General features: G+C 36.4%; 2 protein-coding genes and 1 long non-coding RNA gene across 3 annotated transcripts; 2 read left to right on the forward strand and 1 right to left on the reverse strand.

The window, feature by feature from the left end:
- The first annotated feature begins 2227 nt into the window (after nt 1–2227).
- On the forward strand, nt 2228–3131 carry LOC139198401 (uncharacterized). Its single transcript, XR_011583858.1, has 2 exons — nt 2228–2334; nt 2429–3131. It is a non-coding gene; the product is annotated as an uncharacterized lncRNA (long non-coding RNA).
- Nucleotides 3132–9584: 6453 nt separating this feature from the next.
- On the reverse strand, nt 9585–11264 carry LOC103410588 (class V chitinase CHIT5a-like). The gene is made up of 2 exons (XM_008349273.4): nt 9839–11264; nt 9585–9741 (listed from the first exon to the last, which is right to left on the reverse strand). Exons 1-2 carry the CDS (start codon nt 10950–10952, stop codon nt 9719–9721), a joined length of 1137 nt encoding a protein of 378 aa, XP_008347495.3. The 5' UTR covers nt 10953–11264; the 3' UTR covers nt 9585–9718.
- Nucleotides 11265–16202: 4938 nt separating this feature from the next.
- LOC103410589 (zinc finger protein 1-like) lies at nt 16203–17377 on the forward strand. The gene has a single exon (XM_008349274.4). It carries the CDS (start codon nt 16337–16339, stop codon nt 17183–17185), a length of 849 nt encoding a protein of 282 aa, XP_008347496.3. The 5' UTR covers nt 16203–16336; the 3' UTR covers nt 17186–17377.
- Nucleotides 17378–25227: the final 7850 nt, after the last annotated feature.

Raw genomic sequence — 25227 nt, forward strand, 5'->3', positions numbered from 1 at the left:
TACTAGATAAAGAATTGCATAATGTACCAAAAGCAATATTTATAACGTACCAAAATACTAATGCGTACCCAAATTAAATTTATATAACGTACCAAATGATTGGTACGTTATATTTAATATATTTGTTTGGTATGTTATATTTAATATATGTGCATGTTATATTTCATAATTGTATGTTAATAGGATGTTTATGTGTTTTTAGAATTTAAAACAACAAATTATTTGAATAAGAAAAATTCATTTTGAACGAATTATGATAAGATAAGAGAGGATGTTTGTGGTGATTTTAGAATATTTGTGATATTATTTTCTGAACTAGTTGGTTAATTCAATACAATAAAAATCATAATTTTTAATAAAAAATTAGTAGAAGAATGTTTGATCAAAAGTTTAAAAGTTATAGATGTTTGATTAAAAACATTCAAATTTAAGGCATCTATATCAAAATGCCCCCATTTTAATATATGTGTTATTAGATTTCGTTAAAAAATTTACATGAAGAGATATTTGAACATGGCGTCGCACATCATTTGACTAAGTATACCTTCACTATTGATGTGCGTTTAGAGTGGTTTGAGTAGTCGTTTGATATTATTCACAGTAGTCTTTTAATCTTTTAGACCATGGTTGAAATTTGAGCTAATAGCCGTACATTATGTATTTATCATATATTTCAGTACATAAATTATACTTTCTCTGCACCATTCAGGTTATTTAAAAAAAAATTATTTTGACATTTTTTTTGTCGAGATGGGGATTTACGAACCCGAGTAATCTTTATCCAACACATTCTTAGCACATAGATCATATGATACTGTTAACTGTTAACATTCTATATTTGGTTGCAATATCTTCTTGTCAAATCATTCTATATAGTCTCATATTAGCATAAATGGAGAAGAAAAATGGATGATACAAGAACGTTAACTGGGTTATGAATATTGTTAAACACACAGTATTACTAATTCATTCATATTTATAACACTTGTATTTATTGTAAGACATTCATAAAATATAGCATCGTGAATTTAGTAGTCATGTGACATCACCATAACACCTACAAATGTTCGAAACCGCATATTGAGTAATTTTCTTAAATAAGTCAACTTTCTCTGCTGTTATATATTAGTTATTACTTATTTCAAAACATATTTAAATTATTTTCCCTCTCTTCTTTGTTCCTAAGGGTGAGTATATTATTATTATTATTATTATTATTATTAGCAAAGAGTTGGTAACCTTAATACTAACTTCTTGGATAAATAGAATTCAATACTTTGTTTTTTTTTTATTATTAATATAGGTCTATTTTAAATTAATTTAAGTTAAAAAAACATTGATTCAAACTTCAATACAGGTGCATAGCTCTAATCAACTTAGGCCATCTCCAACCGAAGGGTCCAGAGGGCCGAAAATAGCCCTAAAACCGTCTCCAACCGAGGGCTAGGCCAGAGGGCTCTGGAATCTGGGAGGGTCCCACGGGATCGGAGAGGGCTGGAGGGCTGGCTGCTTTCGGCCAGCCAGCCAGCCCTTAGCTGGCTATTTTTTTTTTTAATATTTCCTATTGCTGTCGGTTAAAACCGACAGCATTAAAGAGCTTTTTTTTTTAATAGTTCTGCTATTAGTGTCGGTTATAACCGACACTAATAGTTTGAAATGTTTTTTAATCTAACGGCTAGCTGATTCAGCTAGCCGTTGCAACTAGCCGTTGGTTTTTTTTTTTTTTTTTTAATTTATTTTAAACATTTTTTTCTTCTATAAATATGGTGAAGTTCTTTCAATTCTTCACTTCATTTGCAATATTTCCTTCTTCAATATTTTTCAATATTTCCTTCAATATTTCCTTCAATATATTTTCTAATATTTCCTTCATCTATAATATTTGTTTTAATTTTTCAATATTTCCTTCAATATATTTTCCAATATTTCCTTCATCTATAATATTTGTTTCAATTTTTCAATATTTCCTTCATCTATAATATTTCTTCACTTCATTTGCAATATTTCCTTCATTTTTTTTCAAAAAAAATGGCCTCATCTGCAATGAAAGGTAGGGCTTGGACCCGAAAAGAAGATGAAGCTCTTTGCAAGGCTTATAGATGGATCTCAGAAGATAGTGTGAGGGGGGTTTCTCAAACAAGTGAAGGTGTTTGGACTCGTGTGTCCAAAAAATACTTAGAGTTCTACGAAGGCACCACTCCACCGAATACCCAAAACCACGAAAGTTGTTCTTCAAGATGGAAGAAACATCTTCATCCAAGTTTGAATAAATGGCATCAAGCACTATTAGCAGCAGCACGTAGACATGAAAGCGGCGCCAATTACTATGACGAAGTTAGTGTTTTTACAGTTTATTTTAAATGTTTAATTATATTACATTTAATTTCGTGAATTAATTTCCTAAAATTTTTTTAATTATATTTTCTAGGTACGCCAAGCGGAGGAATTGTATATGGAGGGCAGCTCAAAACCCTTTCAGTTTCACGGTTGTTGGGAAATTTGTAAAGGGTGGGTGTTATTTGAAGATCCACCTCAACATAGAGTGGATCCTTTGGAAGCTGCATCCCCATCTGTAGATATGAATGAAGATGGATCTCCTACCATTCAACAAACAAGGGTAGAAAATCCGACTCCGTCCGAAATTTCTTTACCTAGGGCTATGGGACGAAACAAGGCCCGAAGGTTGAGGGAAAAGGGCAAGGCAAATGCTGATTACGCCGCTCAACATGAAGTGGCGGCCTCATTTCGATTACTGGCGGAGCAAAATGCCCGTGAGGCGGAAGAAAGGAAGTGTAGACATGAAGAGCGAGCCAAACAAATACAAGAAGAAATGGATGATAAGAATATGGAAAGGAACACTTCGGATTACACTCCAATGAGTAAGGCCTATTTTGATAGGAAAAAAAAAGAAATTATGGCTCGGCGGCAATTGTTTACCTCTGACTATACTCCTACAATGGCGGATGATGAAGATGATATTGATTATGGATATTAAATTTAAGTCGTTGTAATTTTTAAATTTAAGTTAATGTTGTTTTTAAATTTAATTTGTAGTGTTTAAATATAAGTTGTTGTTTTTAAATTTAAGTTGTTGTAGTTTTTAAATTTAAATAATAAATTATGTTTGGTCCTATGGCCCTTTGGCCCTCGGTTGGAGACGGTTTTTTGTGACAGGGCTAAAACGAGCCCTTTGGCCCTCTGGCCCTCGGTTGGAGACGGAGGCAAATATGGCCCTGTACTGTTCATTAAAATATTAATATCTTGGGGAATCTTGGAGGGCGAGAGGGCTCAAACGAGCCCTCTGGCCAGCCCTCGGTTGGAGATGGCCTTAGTTATTTTGAAATTTGCACTAGAATTCAATACTTTATGAATGGAAAGTGGGACATAAGAAGTAAGGAGCTACCGTGGTTACTTTTAATCGATGAGAAATGCTAAGGGTAAGATTTTTTATGGACTATGTCACTTCATAGTTTAATTTTCATGTCAATATTATAAAATATTATGTCAAAAAATATGTGATGGTAGAAAGTCACTCAAAAGTTCCACTTTTAAAAGAGTTTTCTGAGCATTTCTTAAAACCTAATTAAAAAACTTAAGACACAGTACCACCAAATCGATCACACCTAAGTGATAGAGACAAATCCAAAACCTTGTGAAAGGTGGGGTGGAGTTGGAGAAAGAGACCCATAGAGCATGATGATTGTTAATGGAAGCTGAGCCAATCCTAATACATGCAAGAAAAAGTTGGCAAATCACCTTAATGCTGAATGGAATGCGCACTAAATATACACTTTCAATTGTTTGTTTTAGTGGAGAAAAACGTAGCATATTGTGTCTGGAAAGTTATATCTTTTGCTACATGTACCATCTTTTGGAACATACAGATATATATATATATATATATATATATATATATAGTTTATACCTAAGAACGAATTCAAAATTAGTGATGAATGAGAATGAGAGTGAGAGCAAGAGCAAGCGCGACCAATAGTCATAATTAACGAAGAATTTAGTAACGATCAGTAATAATCACCATGTATTATTGGAACAGATTGTTGTAAGTAATGTATGATATTTGCTTCAACTTGATTGTAAAAGTTGTGTGAAGTTATATGATTATTAAACTAGTGCAAGATTATCCTAACATCAAAGATTAAAGTTAAGTTATTCTTACCGCATCTTGGAGGATCGTGCAAGCATTTTCGGGCTCAAAACAAGCCACCAATGAGCTTATTTATTTATAATAATATGATTATCAAAAGCACCATCATTGACTAAGCCAACTGCATTAATCTAATGGAGCATGATAAGAAAAGCTTATCACTCTCCCTTGTTCTATACGAATATAATATATGTTTTTTTAGCCAAAATGAATTTTGGTATTAGCATAATTATTTACTTTGGTCATTGAGATTGAAAATCAATAGAAGTAGTCATGAGTTTGTACACTATCAATTATTTTGATCATTCCGTAAAACATTTATGTTAAAATGATTGGTGGTGGACAAACTTATAAACCACTTCTAATCAATTTTTATTGTCAAAAATAATAATAAAGAGTTATGATAATCATAAAAATCATTTTAATTAACAAGTTAATACAATATAATTTGCCTGGTTATGACAATACATTATTTAGAAGATTCATGCTGGTGCAAAATCTTAAGATTCCTTGCTTTTTGAGTCACATGACATGACTTTCCATCTGGCATGATTGTCTATTTTAAGATGATAGGCTAGCTAGGGAGGTAGGGTTTTGAGGAGAGGGGAGGGGGGGGAATGACATTGTGCAAGTTGGCCTAAATATAAGGCTTATGAACGGTGAAGCTTAGCTAATCTTGTCTCCCATAAGGCATAAGGGATATATGCTCTCTATTTAAAAAACATGTTGAGTGACTTTCCTACAATCTTCCTTTATCAGAATCTATTACCTCATCAAAATCTTGTTCTACTTCACCACCACATATGGCTCACTGACTTGGCTGGCTATTATGGGGAGAGAGATGATGTGTTTTCAAAAATTTAGTATGAGTAGAGGTAGCCAGACATGTCGTAAACTTAAACGTGTTAATTTGAGCAATTATTTTATCGTTTCTTATACGTTGTAGGTGATTTTATGTATTCAAGTTTTACTGTACAAACTTATACACAGTGACTAATTGTAATTGTTACTTTGAAATTAATATAGAAATTTATGAAAAAGTAATAATCATGATTGACAAGCTAACAAAAAAGAGTATTCACTAAAATATATTTCTCTCTATTTGGTTTCGAGTGTTTCCTTTATAAAAACAAAGAATATATGAAATGATTAGTTTGTAATACTAATAACAATTTTCTAAATAAATTCGTTTAATGGGTTAGCCCAACTTTAATTTTGAGTTGGGCCCGAATTGTAAATGTGTCACAAACACATGGAATATATCAAACAAATGCAGCAAAGAAAAGGTCTATAAAATCTCTCTGGATTTAATGGGAAATTGAAAATTTTGAATAATGGGAAACTTCAAGATTCGGATTAGCATTCTTCATCAAGTCCAGAATCTTCTCTAGTTCAGCCTCTGCATGCATCGAAACAAATGTAATTAATTATAAGGAATTAGTAGTAATTTAACCTTGATTTAAGGCTAGTGATTATAACTTTCATCTTTTATTTTACTGCGTGCATTTTCTTACAATGCGAAAGCATAAAGAATTATAAAATATTCAGTTCGGACTTCACATACATAGAAAATCGCTAAAATCCTAATTCGGTTGTAGAACAAAACCTTTTAAGAGATTGAAGAACATACTTTCATGGCCGCCCAACTTATTAATAGCAGCAACAAACTCTCGTTGCTGTTGCACAGTACAAACCCTAGTCCAAATGAATTTGTGGACTGGATTTCTGGTGCCTACTACAAACCCTAGTCTAAATGAATTTGTGAACTGGATTTCTGGTGCCTACTACAAACCCTAGTCCAGCAGCTCCTTCAGTACCACTTCCAACATGATCAGACATGCTTTGTTGTTGGAGAGATTCTTGTGTTCCGACGTTCGTATTTGGCCACCAGCCTCAAGGGGGTGAAACCGGCGGGAGTGGACTGTGGGTGGAACCAAATTAATTACGGAGGAGTATGGTGTCAGGTGTGGATGCTTTGTGTGTGTGGTTGGACGACCAGGCGGTCAGCTGTGCCGGACTCAATAATTTTTCCTCCTGCTGCTGAGATCCAAAATTTGTGTTCATTGCATAAATCCTTCTCCTGATCACATGTTGCCAGATGTTTTTCAGCTCCTTAATGTGGACGGGTTTCCCCATATAATCACAAGCTCCATGGGTTTTTGACTTCGATCACATCCCAGTACTGGCATCTGCAGACAACACTGGACATGTAACAACAGTTAGTGCGCACACGCATATGTTCAAATTTTGTATTTAATGGCGACAACTATTATTGACAACAACAACAATAAAACCTTTTCCCATGGCTATATGAATCCTAGAACGCATTACGCTCATTTTTGTATCACATCTTCTATTAGATTCAAGTACTCTAAGTCTTCTTTTCCAAAGTCCTTCTAGGTCTTCCTCTACCCCTTCGGCCCTGAACCTCTGTTCCGTAATCGTATCTTCTAACCGAAGCGTTAGTAGGCCTTCGTTTCACTTGTCCAAACCACCGTAACTGATTTTCTCTTATCTTTCCTTCAATTTCGGTTACTCCTACTTTACCTCGGATATCCTTATTCCTAATATTTTCTCGTGTGCCCACATCCAATGAAGCATTCTTATCTCCGCTACACCCATTTTATGTATGTGTTGATGTTTAACCGTACATAATATTTATCAACTTGATATTGATTTTTTTTTAACTTGATATTGATTATTGAACATCAACACTTTTTTTTCCAATAAGCGATAGTTAATTCATTAATGAACAAGAACAAATACAACAGTTGTCACAATGGATACATTTCTTCAATAACCAATTCATTGATTTGGAGATAATTTGTACACAATATAAAGAGTAATCTCCTAAATTGCTACCACAAGTAGCACAGACACCAGCACAAGCACCAATAGTACAAATCTATCACAAAACGGCACACGTAACAAATCTAAATCGAGGCAAACTTAATCTCATCCCCAAAAGCGAAACCACATCAAGCCATTGCTGATAAGCAATGCCTGTTTACTTGTTGAGCAAGACATCATCCGCTAGTTGCAGTACAATCAAACAATTCTACAATGAAGCTATAATACTCCAAGAATGGAATCCACCAATTGCTCATCTCCACACTTAGGCTTAGGAAACCTTAGCAAAGACTACCGAGACTTTACTGCATCTAGAGAGATTTACGACCACCGCTAGCAAAGCAAGCGAAACCGCCACGGATTTAGGGGTGGTTTGGGAGTGAGGTGCTTAAAAAAAACACCCATGAAAAAAAGCTGTGAGGGTTTTAGGTGTTTGGTAAACTAAAAAAAAAGGCTTATTTTGGAAGGTGCTGTGAAAATAAGCTGAAATCAAAGGAAAAAGTTGAAGCAGCTAATTGCAGCTTTGGAAAACTGGTTTTTTTTCAAAGCACACGGAACTACAGTGCTCCTTTAATGAAAAGACCCACTATCAGACTGTTTTTTTTTTTTCCAAAAGAACTTTTACAAAATAGTTTACCAAACACTCTGCTGATTTATTTCACAGCCGCTTATTCTCACATCATCTTTTTTTCAAAGTATAGCAATACCAAACCAGCCCTTAGCCAGGTCGGCGGTGCCAGCTTTAATCGGTCGAGCACAAAGAACCCACCCTGAAAATCAAGCCATAGAAGGTGGATTTGACCCACCAACAACCAAGAAACCAACTCTAAGTTGCAGATCAAGCCCTAGCTCAAGAGAAACTCTCTTGAGAGAAAGGAAGATCTTGATTTTTTGGCGGAGGGTCGAACAAAGCTATGGAAAATTGATTGCCAACAAAATGGTGGGGAGACAGGTACATAGAGCACCGATGGAAGAGAGAAAAAGGAACGGGAGAGGACCATCAGAGGTGCGGTCGAGGGAAAACAGAGGGGGAAGGAGGCGGGGGTGGGGGCTAGGGTATAAGGGAATTGCAAGGGGATGGCTACGAGGGGCAGAGATAGGCTAGAAAGAGGGAGGAGAAAGACGGCCACCGATCCCAAGCAGAAGCAAGGGGCCTACAAACACTTTGATTGTTGACTTACGGCTGAATGCTTCGATCAACTAGGTCTAGTGGTGGACACTTGAAACTGAAAATCAAAACCAAAACACAGACATAATGGTTTGATTTTTGCAATTTTGAAACAATTTCGATTTAAAAATCAAAAGCTAAAAAGTGGTTTGGTTTCAGTTCAAAATATTTAGAACCGAACCGAAACTGAAATGAACCACATAATGTGGAAAAATATTTGTAGGCTTTTTAAAATTTATAACAACTAATGTAATTTATATTGTTTATGTTTTTGTATTCTGTAGAGTTGGCCAATTCAAATTCAAGTATCGTCTCTCTTACTCTTAATCTACAACCACAACATGCTGCAAGGCAATCTCAAGCTTCTAGTTCACAAAGTTCAAGGCTTCTCATCTATTGGTTTCACTTTATAAGGTCCAAGGTCTTCCCAAGTATCACATTCTCAAGCTCGAATGCCTTATCAAGCTCGAATGCCTTCTCAAGCTCGTTTATAATCTCAAAGGCCTCCTAAACATTTGAATAGTAAGTGTCTAAAAGGAAGGGGTTGTACGATTCAAAATTTCAAAGTAGTGAGTTTAAACACCAAAACTTTTTTGTTTACTTGTATAAACAATTTATTTTTTCGGGTTGTACTAATGTCATAAGGCATTTTGACGTTGAACATTGTTTGAACTATGATTTTAGTATGGTAAACTTAACCTTTTCAACTGGGTTGTAGTAAAGTAATGTCATAGGCGTTTTGATGTTGAACTTTGTTTCAAGTTGCCACTTAGTACTATGGTCTAGTATTATTCTTCTTCGCTTGTATGTGAGAGGTCTTAGGTTCGATTCTCGCCAAAGGCGAATTTGAACCACATTATTGCTAACCCATTGTGAGGCCCACCTCCTTCCTCTTAGTGTAAATAATATCGTTTGATAAAAAAAAAAAACTTTGCTTCAAGTTGAATTTTTGTATGGTGATTATCATGGATTATTATTTTTTTATTTGAGTTGTATTAATGACATAAAGCATTTAGTTTGCAAATGACTCGGTTTGGAATTTTGAGTTTGTTTGAATGTTGAATACTTGTATTAATGTCAATTTTTTTAATGAGCCTACAAGTGTGGCACATGCGAAACCAAATCGAACCAAAACCAAATGGTTTGGTTCTATATCGGTTTTTACTTCTTACCCAAAAACCACACCGAACCAAAATAAATTTTGAATTCGATTTCAATTTCAATTTCAATTTTACTTTAAAACTGCACTGAACCAAACCATGTCCACCTCTAATTAGGTCTGCCAAATAGGTATTGTATCCACATATGCACTAAATTGTTTACCTTTTGGACATGAGATCTTAAACCATGTGTATTATTAAGCAAATATTTCTACTTTACAATAAATAAATTACAATGAAATTATACAAATAAATGTATTTTATTACTTGTGGAGTTGATAACATTGTCCCGTTGCGTAATGAGATGGATACTAATAGAGAATATACCATGAAACTCGGGATTTGGCGCATTCATATTCCCTTAAAAATAAATCCTCAGTATTTCCAAGCATTAGAAGCTGCCAAACAAGAAACACAACATTAAACTCAAACCTACATAAAATGTGGAATTAAAAAAAATGTTGAATTCAAATTGAGTTTGGGTTGGAGCCTCACCTTGTTTTGATATGGCCCATTCATTGTCCTGGCCCAGAGCCCAAAAGAAGTATCCGCCCAAGCCCAACGACTTGGCGAACCGGACCTTCATGTTCGCGGACCGGACACCATCATACCCGACCCAAGAGCTATCCGAATAAGAATAGTAAGACGCTGATTCGGTATCATACACAACAGTTGTGTTGGTTCTGTTGTTAAAATGAAGTATTTGGTGATAAACCAAAACACCATCCCCAGGGCCCATACCCAAAGCCGGTGCCCCGATTCCGTTCACTTTCGAATCCTTGAGCGTCCAAGTCCGCCCGTACAAAGGCAGACCCATGACGAGCTTTTTGGACGGGACACCGGCTTCGATCCATGACCCGATTCCATAACGAGTACTAATATTACTCTTAGAATCATCCAACGCAGCATTCATCCCGGTGAAATTTTCCCATGACCCATGATAATCAAAGCACATTGGGCTGGCCCAATCCAAATATTTACTTATTGCCCCGGCCGGATACGATCTTGGACCGCCGTAAAAAGTAAATTTCGATGCGTAATATACCGCGGAGGTTAAAAGTAAACGGGGTTTACCGCAAACTCTAGCCTCATTATCCAGAGCCTTTCTCCATTCCTTGTACAACAAGGCAAGATTTGACATTTCCAGGGCATCTTTAGGAAACTCCCAATCCAAGTCAACCCCTTGGAAGCCATATTTCCGTGCCACCTGAATTGTTGAGTTGATGAAAACTTCCCGGGTCGCCTGGGTGGAAACCATGAGTGCAAACACGGTTGCATTGTTACCGCCGCCTCCCATGGACAGGAGTGTTGTGACAGGCGGGTTTTTGCTCCGGAGCGCTTTGATGAATTCGGGTATTCTCGCTTGGTCGAATTCGGTGACGTTGAGTTTGTAAGTGGTGGATTCGGGTTGGAGGAAAGCATAGTAGATGTGGGTGAAGTATTGGGTGTCTATAGAGGATGGTGAGAACGAATTAGATGATGGAAAATAGGCTGCTCTGATTCCTTTCCCAGATGGATAAATATGATCCGAATTCGAACCCGAGCCGTAAGAAAGCATTGTGTGGAAGATTACAAGGATGAAAAAAGGCATCAACTTTGGGGTACCCATTGCACTGCTTCTGAGGTACAAGATTCGGAAATGGCCGGCTTAATTTGGGTTATTAGGGTTTTTTTTTTATAGAGGATGGAGGAAGTCAGAAGTGCGAATGCTAAGGAAATATTATCGACCAAGTTTACAACATTTGGTTTTGTGTTTGGAAGTTTGTTGTTGAAGTTTCCTGCTGGATATATGTCAAACCAAATTAGCAGCTAGGGTTTGAACTTTGAAGGAGGAGGAAAATATCAAACATATACAGCCAAATTAATTTACAGAAAACTTGGCAAGAAAAGGATGTATCTATTTGGAAAGGAATTGTAAATTAAAAAGAAAAAAAAACTGGGTCATTTTAAATAGAAGTTTATGCAGCCGAACTGCTCGTGTCTGTATCTATAGCTAGAGTCTTAAAGTTTCATTCAACTTCATGAGAGGAGAAAGTCTTGTATACGGGTTGCTGTAAGCCTTCTCATAAAGGGGTGAGACTTACGTATGTATATAAAATGCTCGCGGGCGGAAGTCTACTCCACCCCTTATGAGAAGGCTGCCGCATTTCACTTCTCGTGAGAGAGTTACCGTATACTAAAACGTCTCTGTAATAAGTGAAACCTAAAGATAAATAAAAAAGTTGGACTTTACTTTCAATCCAATTTAGATAATTCTTCGAAGGGTCATGTTCTTTGTTCTTAATTATGGGGTAGCCACTAATTTTCATCATTTAAAGCATACACTCGTGATCTCACATGCACCGATAAAATTGTTGAGGTCCTCATAAGCCACATATGAAATTGATCGGATCCGGATCCCCTCCTAACCTTTAAAAACTGAGCTTGTTGGACAGGCAATCATGACCGTTGAAATTGGATCCAACGGCTACAAACAGGAGGTCCTCTAAAAGTTATAAAAATTGTAGCCGTTAGATTAAATTTCAACGGCCATGATTGCCTGCTCATCATGCTCAGTTTTTTAAGGTCAAGAGGGGATCCGGATCCAAATTGATCAAGTCAAGTTTTATATATTGTATAATTATATACGTCCATTGGACCATTGGAGATACATGGTGATTGGTGAAGAAAGCAACCCACTAAAACTTTGGAAGCACATAATTACTTTTTAATGCTTTTAATCTAGGTTGTTTATTTTAGGGTTCAATGGATTTTGGTCCAATCACTAAGTTGAATGCTTCAGCTTCAAAGTAGGTAAACCTCATATACATACATATATATATATATATATATATGGATTAATATTATTCATTTACACTTAAACTGTTCTGTCAAATGTTACAAAATACAATTACTGGGTGTGTGAGTGTCAAAACCAGAGGAGCAATCCTTTTGTTCTTTGTACTAATTAGTAGTTCCAACTTGGCACTCATATCCCGCATGTGTAGGGCAACTGGGTATGGATTTTTGGGCCAACCTGAAAGAGTTAGTGGTCTATACCTTAGGATTAGTTTGGGATGAAATTAGGGCTGCCTAGTGACTAGATAAACCCGCTAACAATTTCTATGGTACTTCTAGAGCGCACTTGGGCTTGAGAGGCTTCCCTTTAAATCATTGATTCTGATTGTTTTAATGCAAGATTGTCAATTTCGAATGTGACATCTTACGTGACTTGAACTAGGTCTTCATGATTAAAATTGGACTAACAATGTTCATTTAGCATATTATTTATGAATTGACAACTTCTTCTTTGTGGATCAACTCATAGGTTGACACTAACACACCATCCAAACAAAAATTAGTAAACTTAATCAATACAGAGCGACCCCTAATTTTGATTCTGTCTTTTGAAAGTTTCAAGTTCAATCAATAGTAGTACTAGAAGTAACTTTTTGAGAAGTTTTCATGTTGCATCCCATGCTTTTGAATCTCATGAGCCATTGAGTTGTTTTGCATTTTTCTCTTGTTTCCTTGATGGGTAGTACTATTTTAAGCGGGTGACAGTAGTATGTAAATGAAGAAAAATTTACATCTAACAAGTTGATATGACATTCACATCTACAACACTAATTGCGTGACTTATATTATCAACGAAGAGTCACATCACCACAATATGTAAGTTTTTCTCCGATAAAGTTGCCCCCACTTTGAAATGTTTGAAATAGACTTCAAATGTTTGAAAAACATTTAGCTGGAGGAGGTGATGGATTTATGGAACTTTCATGGGTTTCTTCTTTTGGAGTAGTTCGTATGTCGAACTAGTTTGGAGACTGGACAGACAGGGAGATCTCAAAAGGAGATTTGGTCCCATATTTGATTTGACTATGAATGTTTAAACATGGAATCATATGAGTTGATTAAACCAATTAGAAGGTAAAATACCAAACTCCACTCAAGTCAGTGTGAGTCACTCAATTTTATTCTCACCAAACTTTTATGTGGGGTTATGATTGGGGGAAAGAAGAGAAAGTTTCCTAAAATGACTTTATGCCCGTGCAATAATTCTATTAAAATAATATGTAAATAAATAAATCCAAAGATTAGAGAAATTGTTATAGTTAGTAGTTACTTAGAACACAAACCACACGGTGTATCAGCGACGGCACATTAGAATCAAGGTAGTCTCAGGACCATCTGGAGTTCGGAAAGTCTTCTAAGGACCCTTCGAATGTTTGTTCAAATTCCTTTTGTGCCCAACAAGTGTTTAAGTAATGCCCGTTGTGAGAGGTCTTAGATTCGAATCTCGTAGATGACGAATTCGATACCAAATTAGGTTGCCCATTGTGTGGCTTAGCCGAACTCTCCCTCCCCTTAGTATAAAAATATCAATGTACTAAAAAAAAAAAGTAATGCCCGCTAGGTATATCTTGGTAGTTGTGTTGAGAGCACTCGACAAATTTTCTCGGTAACACTCATCCATTTTTGCTTGGGCATATATCGATATATGTTGACATGTGCGCAACATGGTTTGAATGACAACAACAAGCATACCAATTGTTCGACCAAATGCCTCATTGAATAAACTGAAATTTGTTTGCGTGATTCGCATTCTATTGCTATTTAACACCGAGACTCCCTAATATTTGAATTCTAAAATCCTCCACTAAGTGTATTATTTTATTTGGGAAAATTTTATTTGGACCCAATAAACTTATTTCTACACCCATTAATTTTTTGTTAAATTTTATATTTCAATTATGCCCTAAAGAAAAGATGGGTGTAGAAAGATATTATCAACTGCCGAATGGTTGGGTCGAAATGGCCTTGAAAGCCACAATTGGCTGCGGGGTGGGTTGCCGGAAATCGAAAAAGTGATTGCCGAATGGTGGAGAAGAACAACAAAAATACAGTGGAGGGCGGTTATGCTCTTCGACGACATCAGGAGAATGTGTCGCCAGGTTGGGTTCATCGAAGAAATATATGGGTTGTGATGTTGAAATTGACCACTCTCTCTCTCAAATATTGGTTTCTCATCAATTCTCTCTTCACCCAATTTCAATTGACTACGAGCTTTGTCATCCTTGAAAGCACATATAGCTTTTTAACTTGTCCACATATGGAACTTCATCTTAATTTCAGGATTTGCAAGACTTCACCGGTCTTTTGAGCTACAATTTGCTGGGTTTTTTTAATTAGTTCATTAAGGTTTAAGGAGATGATATAGTCAGACCAAAATCCAGCCCCATGGAATTGGGCACGAATAATTGAACAACGACGAGATAAAGAGCAGGTCGGTGGCGACAGTTTCTGGAATGACAACCAGAATCAAGTCCGGTTGTGTAATTCTTTCAATTTTGTAAATTTTGTATTTAAGGGTAAAATGGTAAGTTTGTAGGATAAAATTTCTAAGTTGGGTGTGAAAAGATGATTAATGAATTTAAATAAAATTTCCCTTTTATTTGTTACAATAAAAGTGATCGAGTTTCAGGTGTACCTAGAAGTTGCTCAAAAGATTATACTTATCTTTAGGGGTTAACTTTGCAGATTTAATCGTGATTAAATATTAATAATGCAGCATGAAACGGCACTATCATGGCACATTAGCATGAGGAACTCCACATCAGCTTGCCCCCTATTTTATTTGTCGGCCATTTCGCCATTCCACCTTTGACATATCATCTTTTAGTTTTTATTTCTTTTGAAAAGAATAGAAAATAAGAATATTAGATAGCTTTTGTGCCAGTGAACCAAATTAGCTTTTACCTGCGAGATTAATTTATGTTTAAGTGGATGCGTTGCGTGCTAATAATCTATTACTGTAGTAACATGGACTCTAGGGTTTAAGGATAATGAGGGTTTTAACTTTTTAGGGTTTTTTAAATTAGGGTTAAGACAGTTGACAACAGCTAAGCTCAAAACAATTAAAATTAAACCAAAAAATAAACATGCACTTATTCGCAATGATAGTTAATTGTTAAATTATAAACCAGTAATTCTCGAAATGCATGCCCTTTTTAGTTTGTTAATAATTTACTTCACCTAACATATATTCAATTTATATGAAATCGGAGAAAAACTTGTATAGAGTTTATGAACCATCATGTCATAATTCGTATATTCATAGAGCATTTTTCGCAAAAGTATTATGTTTATGGGTATTTTGGTCTTACTCACTCTACGTGATCTTATTCAGTGTTAGATGTGTTTTAACCAAACTACTCTAATAAATATACACTTACCATAGATAAGTTTCTCTCATCGACCGCATTTCAAAAAGATGATAGGAAAGTACCCTCGTAGGGAAAATAAGTCAATGAAATTACAAGTAGAAGTCAATAATGTTCTGTCCACAACACACATGAAAATGAGATGATTATTGAACATCCAATAAGAGTGAGGTCCCCCACAGAATGTTGCAAGGGTGACAGTGCCATGTACTGAGATGTATTTCATGCCCTAGCTAGGGTGACATTGCCGGGAACATCAATCGCTTCAATTCGGTCCTTTTTTCAAAAAATCAAAAATCAAAACTCGTAAAATACTTATAACTCAAGTAATTAAGAGCATCTATAGTACATTTGTAAATAAGGCATGCATTTGTTTATGCATGCAATGAGTAAAACACAATCCTCATAAAAAACAAGAAATCAAAGAAAAATGATATTTTCGTGTCAAAACTAAATTACCTTTTATTTTGTTGTCAATTTATGGATATATAGAAGAACGGTGTAAAACTTCCATTGATCCAATCAAAGTATGTGACAAATCACATTAAATAAATCTACCAATATAAAGTTAAATAAACTTTAAAGATCTTAATTTTTTTTTTTAAAAGCTAACTAACAACAGTGGATTCTTCCATTATCCATATATACCACAAAAAACATTTACTTTCCCTCAGTCCAATAAACCCACTTTTTATCCTTTTGAGTTTTTGCTTACAACTTTCTATCAACTCAAATTTTCATAATCCCACTTGAAAAAAATCAGAAAACATCCTTTAAGATTTCTGCAATGGAACCAGCTAAGAATTATGAAACAAATATCTTCTTAGTAGCAGAAGCTCCTCCATGTCCAAACACTCCACTTCAAGATCCAAAAGAAACCAAACAGAAACTAAGAGTTGAAGAAGATGAAGAGGAGATGAAGGATCAAGAAAAAGAGAAGAAACCCAGCATCCGAATAATCGATCTAGAGGCTTCGGATAGCAATTCGAATCGTGGGTTCAGCTTCGATAATCCAGAGCTCAATCTACTCGAATGCCTCGAAACGGGCTCATCAGAAGGCACCACCACCACCACCACCACCACCCTTGTTTCTGATGCGGCAGAGCCTAGGGTTTTCTCATGCAACTACTGCCACAGAAAATTTTACAGCTCGCAGGCGCTCGGAGGGCACCAGAATGCCCACAAACGAGAAAGAACCCTAGCAAAGAGAGGGCAGAGGATGTTGGGGTCCCACATAATGGCCTCAGCTGCAGGTTTTGGGTACCCTTATTACTCAAGTTTGGCTTCTCTGCCTCTCCATGGTGGTGCTTTTAGGGCACTGGACATTCAGGCTCACTCCACGATTCACAAACCTAGTTCCATGATGCCTTCGTCTGCGATCAGGTTTGGTGGTTCGTATGGACATCGGAGTTTTGGGTCAAGGTCGCTTTTTGATCAGCAACCGGCGGTCGGAAAGCTTGCGGCTGCGGCAACTAGAGGTGTTGGTGGTGCTGGGAGATTTGACATGGCAAAGAGCAACATGGTTTCACAAAGCAGTGAAGAAATTGGAAAATGTTGGTTGGGAAACGACAGTCGTTTCAAGAATAGTAGCGATCAGGAGAAAATGAAGAAGCTTGACTTGTCACTCAAGCTCTAACTAGTTAGTACTATCGAGACGGCAAAATTCTTCTTCATTTCATTGTATCATATACGATCCTCTTGTCTTTTTTCTTTTTCTTTTTTTGACTTTTTAATGTCAGTATTGAGATGTATTTTAAAATTCTCGTTTCAAATTTCGAATATGGTTTGTGTAAATTTGATTTTTGAGAATAGCATGAGCATTTGATCTCTTTTGGCTTGCTTTTAACTTGTCCCAAATCCATTAGAATTTTTCATTTTTCCAACTTTTGTACTCCACATTTTAGTTCAACAAGAACTTTTGTTTTTCTTTTGGGTAGTGTGCACGACTCTTACTTTCTTTTTTTGGCTAGGAATTTTTTTTATTAAGATAAAAGAAAATTCCTCAGAACACTTGGAACTCATACAATCAAATATAAACGCTTGGCATGCCTCATTAGAAAGCACCCTATCCCAATTACAAATGTTGTCAACACTGGGATGTAATAGCATCTGTAAGGAAGTTGGCTTCTCTATAAGTATATGTTGCCACTACATAGAATCAAAAGAGGTCGGCAGCCATTTGATGTCCTAAAAAATAATTATGAACCTCCAACGTTTTTTGCATTAGTCAAGAATCCCATCTATAAAAGTGGACGACGAAAGGAATTTATATTTTGGAAAAATATAAAATTGTAAGTGAAGCCATGGTGTAACATATATTCACAAGTTTTTGCTAATTTAAGAATCTGCAGTTCCAATCAAATGGTGAGATTTGAAAATCAACAATCACAAACTGGCCTCCTCTGGTTTTTTTTTTTTTTTTTTGGTAAAGACCTCCTCTAGTTTAGTCCAACAATGTCAAACATAAAGTTATGTTTGCAAGTAGAAGATCATGTGAGGGTTGTGAAATTTGTTCCAAATAATTTAGGATTATTGTGTCTACGTCGATCCAAACAAAACAAACAATTTAATTAAGAGCAACATGCTGTATGTACTGGGACATATTGATTGGATAATCTTGTAACATGTTGTATACGCTTTCTCTCTACTTTTCTTTTCACATGGCATGATCAATCAGGCGAAAAAGTGAGTGTGCACGCCATGTTGTATGTGCGTTATTCTCGCAAATGTTGAATATGGCTTAAAATTTGAAACAATTTTTGACACAATTTAATTATGAGCAACTTAAAAGTCTTTTGATAACCATTTCGATTTTATTTTTTATCTTTTGAACAAACGATATTATAAGTGAGAGAGTAGGCTAAAATTGAAAACTAGAACTTAAAACTAAAAACTAAAATCTGAAGTGGTTCTTAAATAAACCCTTAGACAAAGATCCACTAACAAAAAAGAGATTAAGATTTTTTGGATCATGGAATCCATGTAAAGCTGTCAACTTGCCATTACAAGAAACGCAAAGAAACCAGGTCATACTTATTGATGATGTTTTTTTTTGTCCTTCTAAGAAAATATAAAATGATTTTGTCTTTTCTTTTAATTTTATATTTATTCACTTTTTTTTTGGATAATTATATTTATTGAGCTAATGGTAGTATCTTTGTCCTCTTTTGAAGAGCGTGTACTGAGTCACTGTCCTTAATTGATCTAAAAAATCTAGAAAAGATTTAGTTACAAACTTATATTATTAATTTATGTGCCACATTTTACATAACTTGCTAAGTTCCGATCACAAACAAATTTTTTTATTAAATTGAGGTTGGCGTAAGTAACTAAGCCTGCAGCGTGGATAGATTTTCAGCGTATTACGAACACGGGTCATACACTAAGTACTATGGTACAATTGGTTGGATATTTAAAAGAAAAAACTTTTAACCATTTGTATAATCATATTTTTCTCCAATTAAAGAACTTTTTCATAGAGTAGCCCCATAACATGTCATATTCATAAATCTTTCACATGTGCATGCACATTTCTTAATAGATTTGATTATTCATGTAGAAATTAATTAATATTTCACTCCAGTGATTTTTTAAATTAATCTTAATAAATTATAAAGAGAAGAAATCGAACTTGAATTTACCAAAAAAATGATTTTAAAATGGATTATTCACGAACAAGCTCATCCAAACTCCATTTCATCGTCAAAACCTAAGAGGAAAACTGTAGACTCAACTATTATTGCCTTGTTATTACACAATGGGTATAATTTTGATTATTTAAGTGTTTCTCACTAACATTATCAATTGTTATCGAAAGTAAACTACGTAAAATTTAGGGGACTTTAACGAAAATATCTCGGTATTGTTCACTTTAACGAAAAACCACATTTTTATAATAAAAAATTAATCCTGATACTATTCACTTTTACGGCAGAACCTGCTATCTTATCAATGGTAGATTTCCTTAAGCAAGAAGAAAAGAATGACCGAAAATCTAATTTGAGTTATCAGATATTTACCGCTCTATTTTTCCACGAACGACTGAACTTTACCCAGCCATTTGATCAGTTCTATTCTATCTTTGTTCATCATGTACTGATGCAAGAAAACAGAAAGTTCATCATTCATTCACTCCCCTTGCTTCTAAATACTCTCTCAGCCTCTGTTGAAGCCTTCCATTCAAACTCCTGCCCATAAAAACAAGAAAACAAGGTCACCTCGCCACCAAACCCAAGACAGCAAACCAAAAATAATAGGCTAAGGGTAAATCGATAGGTTGATATCGTAAATAAGGACTGATGAGATAGAAAAAATTTATTGTACATAGGGAGCTTCATATACATGATCGAAAAATAATAGGGAACGTGCTTCAGAAGCGTAGTGTCTGCTGTGGACGAGAGAGGCTGAGATTGCCTTCCGCGGCGGAAGATTTGGACGGCGCTGAACGCCTTTGATTATGGATTTGGATGCGGAAGAAGAAAAAATTGGAAGCACGCTTCTAGCAGTTCGAATCAGTCGAGCCATTGGGGGTTGGGAATCGGGTTTTTGAAATTAGGGTTTAAGGATTTTGGGGTTTTAAGTTAACAGTGGAGCATAATTGGGAGGAAGAAGAAGAAGATGGATTAGTGAATTGGGCTTTGAACGTTCAAATGTGCATAAATGTTTAATGGGCCTTAAATTAGGCCCATTCAAATTAGGAAGAAGGAAGTTTCAACCCCATGAGTTGGCCTGGCCTGGATTGGTGGACACAAATAGCAAAGATTGCATTTTGGGCCTTCAAGTATTGACTAATTCAAAAATAAGATTCGGGTTCTCAGGCTACTGGAGTGGAGATCCAAACTTGGATATAAAAGAAGATGGAAATGCTGGTCTGATTAATTACCCTAACCCATGTATACAATATTATTATTATTAATATTTAAAATAAACTATGGTGACAGAAAGTCGAATTTGTGACCTATTTCAAAGTTGTGAAAGGGAAATATCACCAGACTAATTCGTCTGATCTGCTTCAAAGTTGAAATGCAAGATATGAATGAACTTAGAGGTTTGTACCTTCTTAATTACTTGTCCCTCTTGTAGGTGTCTTTTTTTGTAGATCCCATATTATGCTCAAATTCATGCCACAACTTGGTTTGTAAACCACCCAACATGCCCCCTAATTAAAAGCTTGAAAAAGAGTGAAAGCAATGGCAACAAAACTGGATAGCTCCACTATTCCAAGCTCTAGAGTGGATTTAATGGTTAATTGTGCTGAAATGTAAATCCTTGAAAAAAAAAAAAGGTCTGATTAGACAAAGTATACTATACATTAATGTATAATGCTTTTTACGTACAAGTAGAGGTGGCAAATCTGTTTATTAGATTGTTAATGTGTATTAATTAAGATCCATTTAGTTTGATTTCATCTTTCACCATCATTATTATTATCAACCTCACCTTTATATGATGATGATATATGTTGATGCATAAAATCAGTGAGGACTTTGGTACAACAGAAAGTGTCAAGTTTGTGACCTTCGCTAGATTGTTTCGGTCACTAGTGTAGATAAGTATGTAAATGGATAGAGACAAGGAAGCAAACACAAGATGTACGTGGTTCACCCATATTGGCTACGTCCACGGAGTAGAGGAGTTCTCATTAATTGTGAAGGGTTTACATAAGTACATAGGTTCAAGCTATCCTCTTGTGAGTACTAGTGAATGATTTAGCACAAATGACATTCGGAAATATTGTGAGAGAATGATCTTTATTTATAGAAGAGAGTTTCTAGTTTTATTCTGACATTGGCACGTGTCGTGTTGTGATTGGCTTCTGATGTTAACACGTGTCGCGCTATGATTGGCTTCTGATGTCGACACGTGTCGTGCTGTGATTAGCCTCCTGGTTGGAGGAAAACTCTTCTGGGTCATTGATGGTATAACGTTGACCAGTGCTCAGTAGTTTCAGGATTGGTCAAGTATTGTACAAACAGTGCTCTCCTAAGTTCCCGAGTGAGGGAAGCTCCTCGGTTGGGGACTTGCAAGATCCAAGCCATTGAGTAATCACGAAACTTCTAAGTACCGAAGTGTGGTATCATTTTCACTTGCCTTATCTGTCTTATATGTAGATGTGGCATCTTCTCTAGAAGTACTTTTCCTTCATCTAGGGGTGGTATCTTTAACCGATGAAGATGCACAAGGTAATGTATCAATTTCACTTGAAGCTTACTTGTAGTTTCGGGCTTGGTCAAGTGCGATATAAACCCTATAGTAGGAGTTCCCAAAGTTGCCGAGGTAGGAGATTTGCCGAAGGAGGTAACAGACAAAGTAAGCAATCAAACTTCCAAGCAAGCAACTTGGATCAGAGGTTCGACTTCGGCTTCTGGTTGATTGTTCTTATTCTCCTTGTGTCGTAAACAACAACAAGGATAAGGAGAAGCAAATGGAGAATAGATGATATGAGATACTTTTGCTTTTGAAGAAGTAACTTTCCACAAGTTTATTCTTAAACTGGGCTGGAGTGTTTTCTGGTTTCCTCCAGAGTATAAGGCCGACTCAAGAATTTGAGGGTCAAAACAAGTCCATCAAATCTAGAGTACGTTCGACCCTGATGATATGGGATACTTTTGTTGTTGACAAAGTAGTAGATGTATCGGCACGTGTTCTAATACCCTTGTCTCCACATGTTTCCTTGTATCCTTCTCACTTGCCCTATTTGTTCCTCAGACAGATGTGGTATCTTCTCCGGAAGCTTGATTCCAGGTAGGTACTCGAGAGCAATGCCAGGTAAGTAATCAGGCAAAGGGTTCCAGGCAGTCAGTTCCGGACTGGAAGCTTGATTCCAAGTGTTGACTGATTGCTCTCTTTCTCTTTATCTTGCAAGTAAGAACAAGGCCAAAGGAAAAGACAGGGAAAAATCATGATATGAGATACTCTTGCTTTTAACCCTGATGATATGAGATACTCTTGCTTTAGTGTGGCTTGTTTGCAGAGGTATTATCGGAGGGAAAAGAAGCTGAGTATTTCGAGAGACTCTGCTGAGAATGCCCTCTCGGATGTGAAGAAGCTGAGCATTATTTTTTATTTATAGGTCTGCCTGGCTGTGAAGGATGAAGGTTGACATATATAGGAATTATCCCAACAACGAGTGGTAACGTTGTTCCTTTACCTTTCTAGTCATAACAATGTAGTGAGAGCTGCAAGATTCACGTGTTTTAACTTTGTCAGAGCACTTTGAAAAAATGGTCTGTGGTATCTGGAAAGTTGATGTTGCATGTGAAGATTGCAAATAAGCTTTATCCAAGGAAATCTGGCTCTCGAAGTTCAGAGAGCGGGGCCTTTTCGATTTTCAAGCAAGCAATCCTGTCAAGGACCTGGCTTTCGAGATTCGAATAACGGTGCCTCTTCGATTTTTGAGAAAGCAATCCTATTGGGAGTCTAGCTTTCTAGATTCGAAGAGCGGTGCCTCTTTAGTTTGTGAGAAAGCAATCCAGTTGGGAGTTTGGCTCTCGAGATTCGGATAGCGGTGCCTCTTCGATTTTTGAGAAAACAATCCTGTTGTGAGTCTGGCTCTTGAGATTCGAAGGGCGGTGACTCTTCGATTTTTGAGCAAGTAATCATGTTGGGAGTGTTTTCTCGAATGTGAGTAAAGGTTGGGCATTTTTGCCAGTCTGCCTTGTCACGGAGCACGGAGGTTGACACACATAGGGACTTTCCAATTATCAACCAGTGATGTTGTTCCTTTACCCTTGTGGGTAATAGTAGGGTAGCTGGACCTTCAAAATTTATGTGTCTAAACTTTGTCAAAGATCTTTGGAAAAGTTATATGTGGTACCCGAGGAGCTGATGTTGCGTGTGGAGGGTGGTGCCTCTTCGAAATCCGAAGAGTGGTGCCTGTTCAATTTTTGAACCAACGACCTTGTTGCCCTTTCTTTTATAAGGCCACCAATTGTGTGCAAGAAGTACATTCAGAGAGTTATTGCTTGTAAGAATTTTCCCTTTATTTTTGTACTTCAGAGATTTATTGCACCTCATTTCTCCTTCATCATCTTTTAGAATGTCTGGCCCATCCGACTGTCGTTTTGACTTAAACTTTGGTGAAGAGGCAGCCATGCCTTCTCAAGACAATATATGGCGCACATCCTTCTTATCCATTACTGGTCATCTTACCGTTGGGGATTCTGTAATGAAGAATGATATGACCACTGCGGTGGTGGCCAGGAACCTTCTTACTCCCAAAGATAACATACTACTTTCTAAATGGTCTGATGAGTTCGCTGTTAAGGATTCTCTGGCTTTTAGTGTTCAGTGTGCAGGTTCTGTGTCTAATATGGTCCAACGCCTATTTGCTCGAACCCTCCAAGTTGAATCATTGGCGGCTGAAGTGATAAGTCTCAAATAGGAGATCAGAGGGCTCAGGCATGATAATAAATAGTTGCACAGGCTCGCACATGACTATGCTACAAACATGAAGAGGAAGCTCGACCAACTGCATGAATCTGATAGTCAGATTTTACTTGATCATCAGAGGTTTGTGGGTTTGTTCCAAAAAGCATTTATTGCCTTCGTCTTCTGGGGCTGTACCGTGTAATGAAGCTTCAAATGATCAACCTTCGGTGCCTCCTCCTTCTGGGGTTCTGCCTGGTACTAAGGCTCTGAATAATCACCCTTTAGTGCCTCCTCTTTCTGGGGCTCTACAGACTACTGAGACTTCTTCTGAGCAACCTTTGTGAAGGCTCTCTCTTGTTTGTTTATTCTGATTCATGTATATGTACATATATGTAACTTAACGGAGATATCAATAAATAAGTTTTGCTTCATTTCAACGTATTGTGTTAAATAAACCGATGCCTTATTCACTTAGTTCTTTGAGTTTTTTCTTTTGTTGAAGCTTGTATGTTGAAGTTTTGTGAGTGAAGCATGTATGTTGAGATAGTGTTTCCTTAATTTCCCGAGTGAGGAAAAATTTTCGGTTGGAGACTTGAAAAATCCAAGTCATTGAGTGGTCGTGAGACTTCCGAGTATCAAGGTGCAGTAGCATATGGTAGGAGTCCCCCAAGTCTCTAGTCTAGGGAGTTGACGAATGAGGTGTCTTGCTAATAGCCAAGTTTCCAAAGTAACAAAATTTCACCATTTTCCTTTCTAAGTGGTAGCCCAAAACTCCTCATTCATATATATTTGTTATGAAAGTTGTTAGGCCCAAAGAAGATGAGGCTTAGGCAATTTTATTTTATTTTTTTAATTTTCGATTTTTTTTCTTTTTTTCTTTTCGAATTTTTGAATTTTCGAATTTCCGAAATATATATATATATATATATATATATATATATATATATATTAAGCTTTGTAGGTGAAGCTTTGAGGTTGAAGCTTTGTTGGGTACCATGAATTGATTTTGCTTCACACTATATTGATCAAGATAGTGTGAAGCTTTTGTAGGTAAAGTTTTTGTGTTGAAGCTTTGTAGGTGAAGCTTTTGTGGTGGGGGAAGCTTTTGTGGTGGGGGAAGCTTTTGTGGGTGAAGCTTTTGTTGGTGAAGCTTTTATGGGTGAAGCTTTTGTGGGTGAAGCTTTTGTTGGTGAAGCTTTTATGGGTAGGTGAAGCTATTGTGGGTGAAGTTTTTGTAGGTGAAGTTTTGGAGTTAAAGCTTTTGTTGCGTACTAAGAATTGATTTTGCTTCACACTATTTTGATCAAG

The sequence above is a fragment of the Malus domestica genome, chromosome 08 (assembly GCF_042453785.1).
Source record: "Malus domestica chromosome 08, GDT2T_hap1".
NCBI lineage: Eukaryota > Viridiplantae > Streptophyta > Magnoliopsida > Rosales > Rosaceae > Malus > Malus domestica.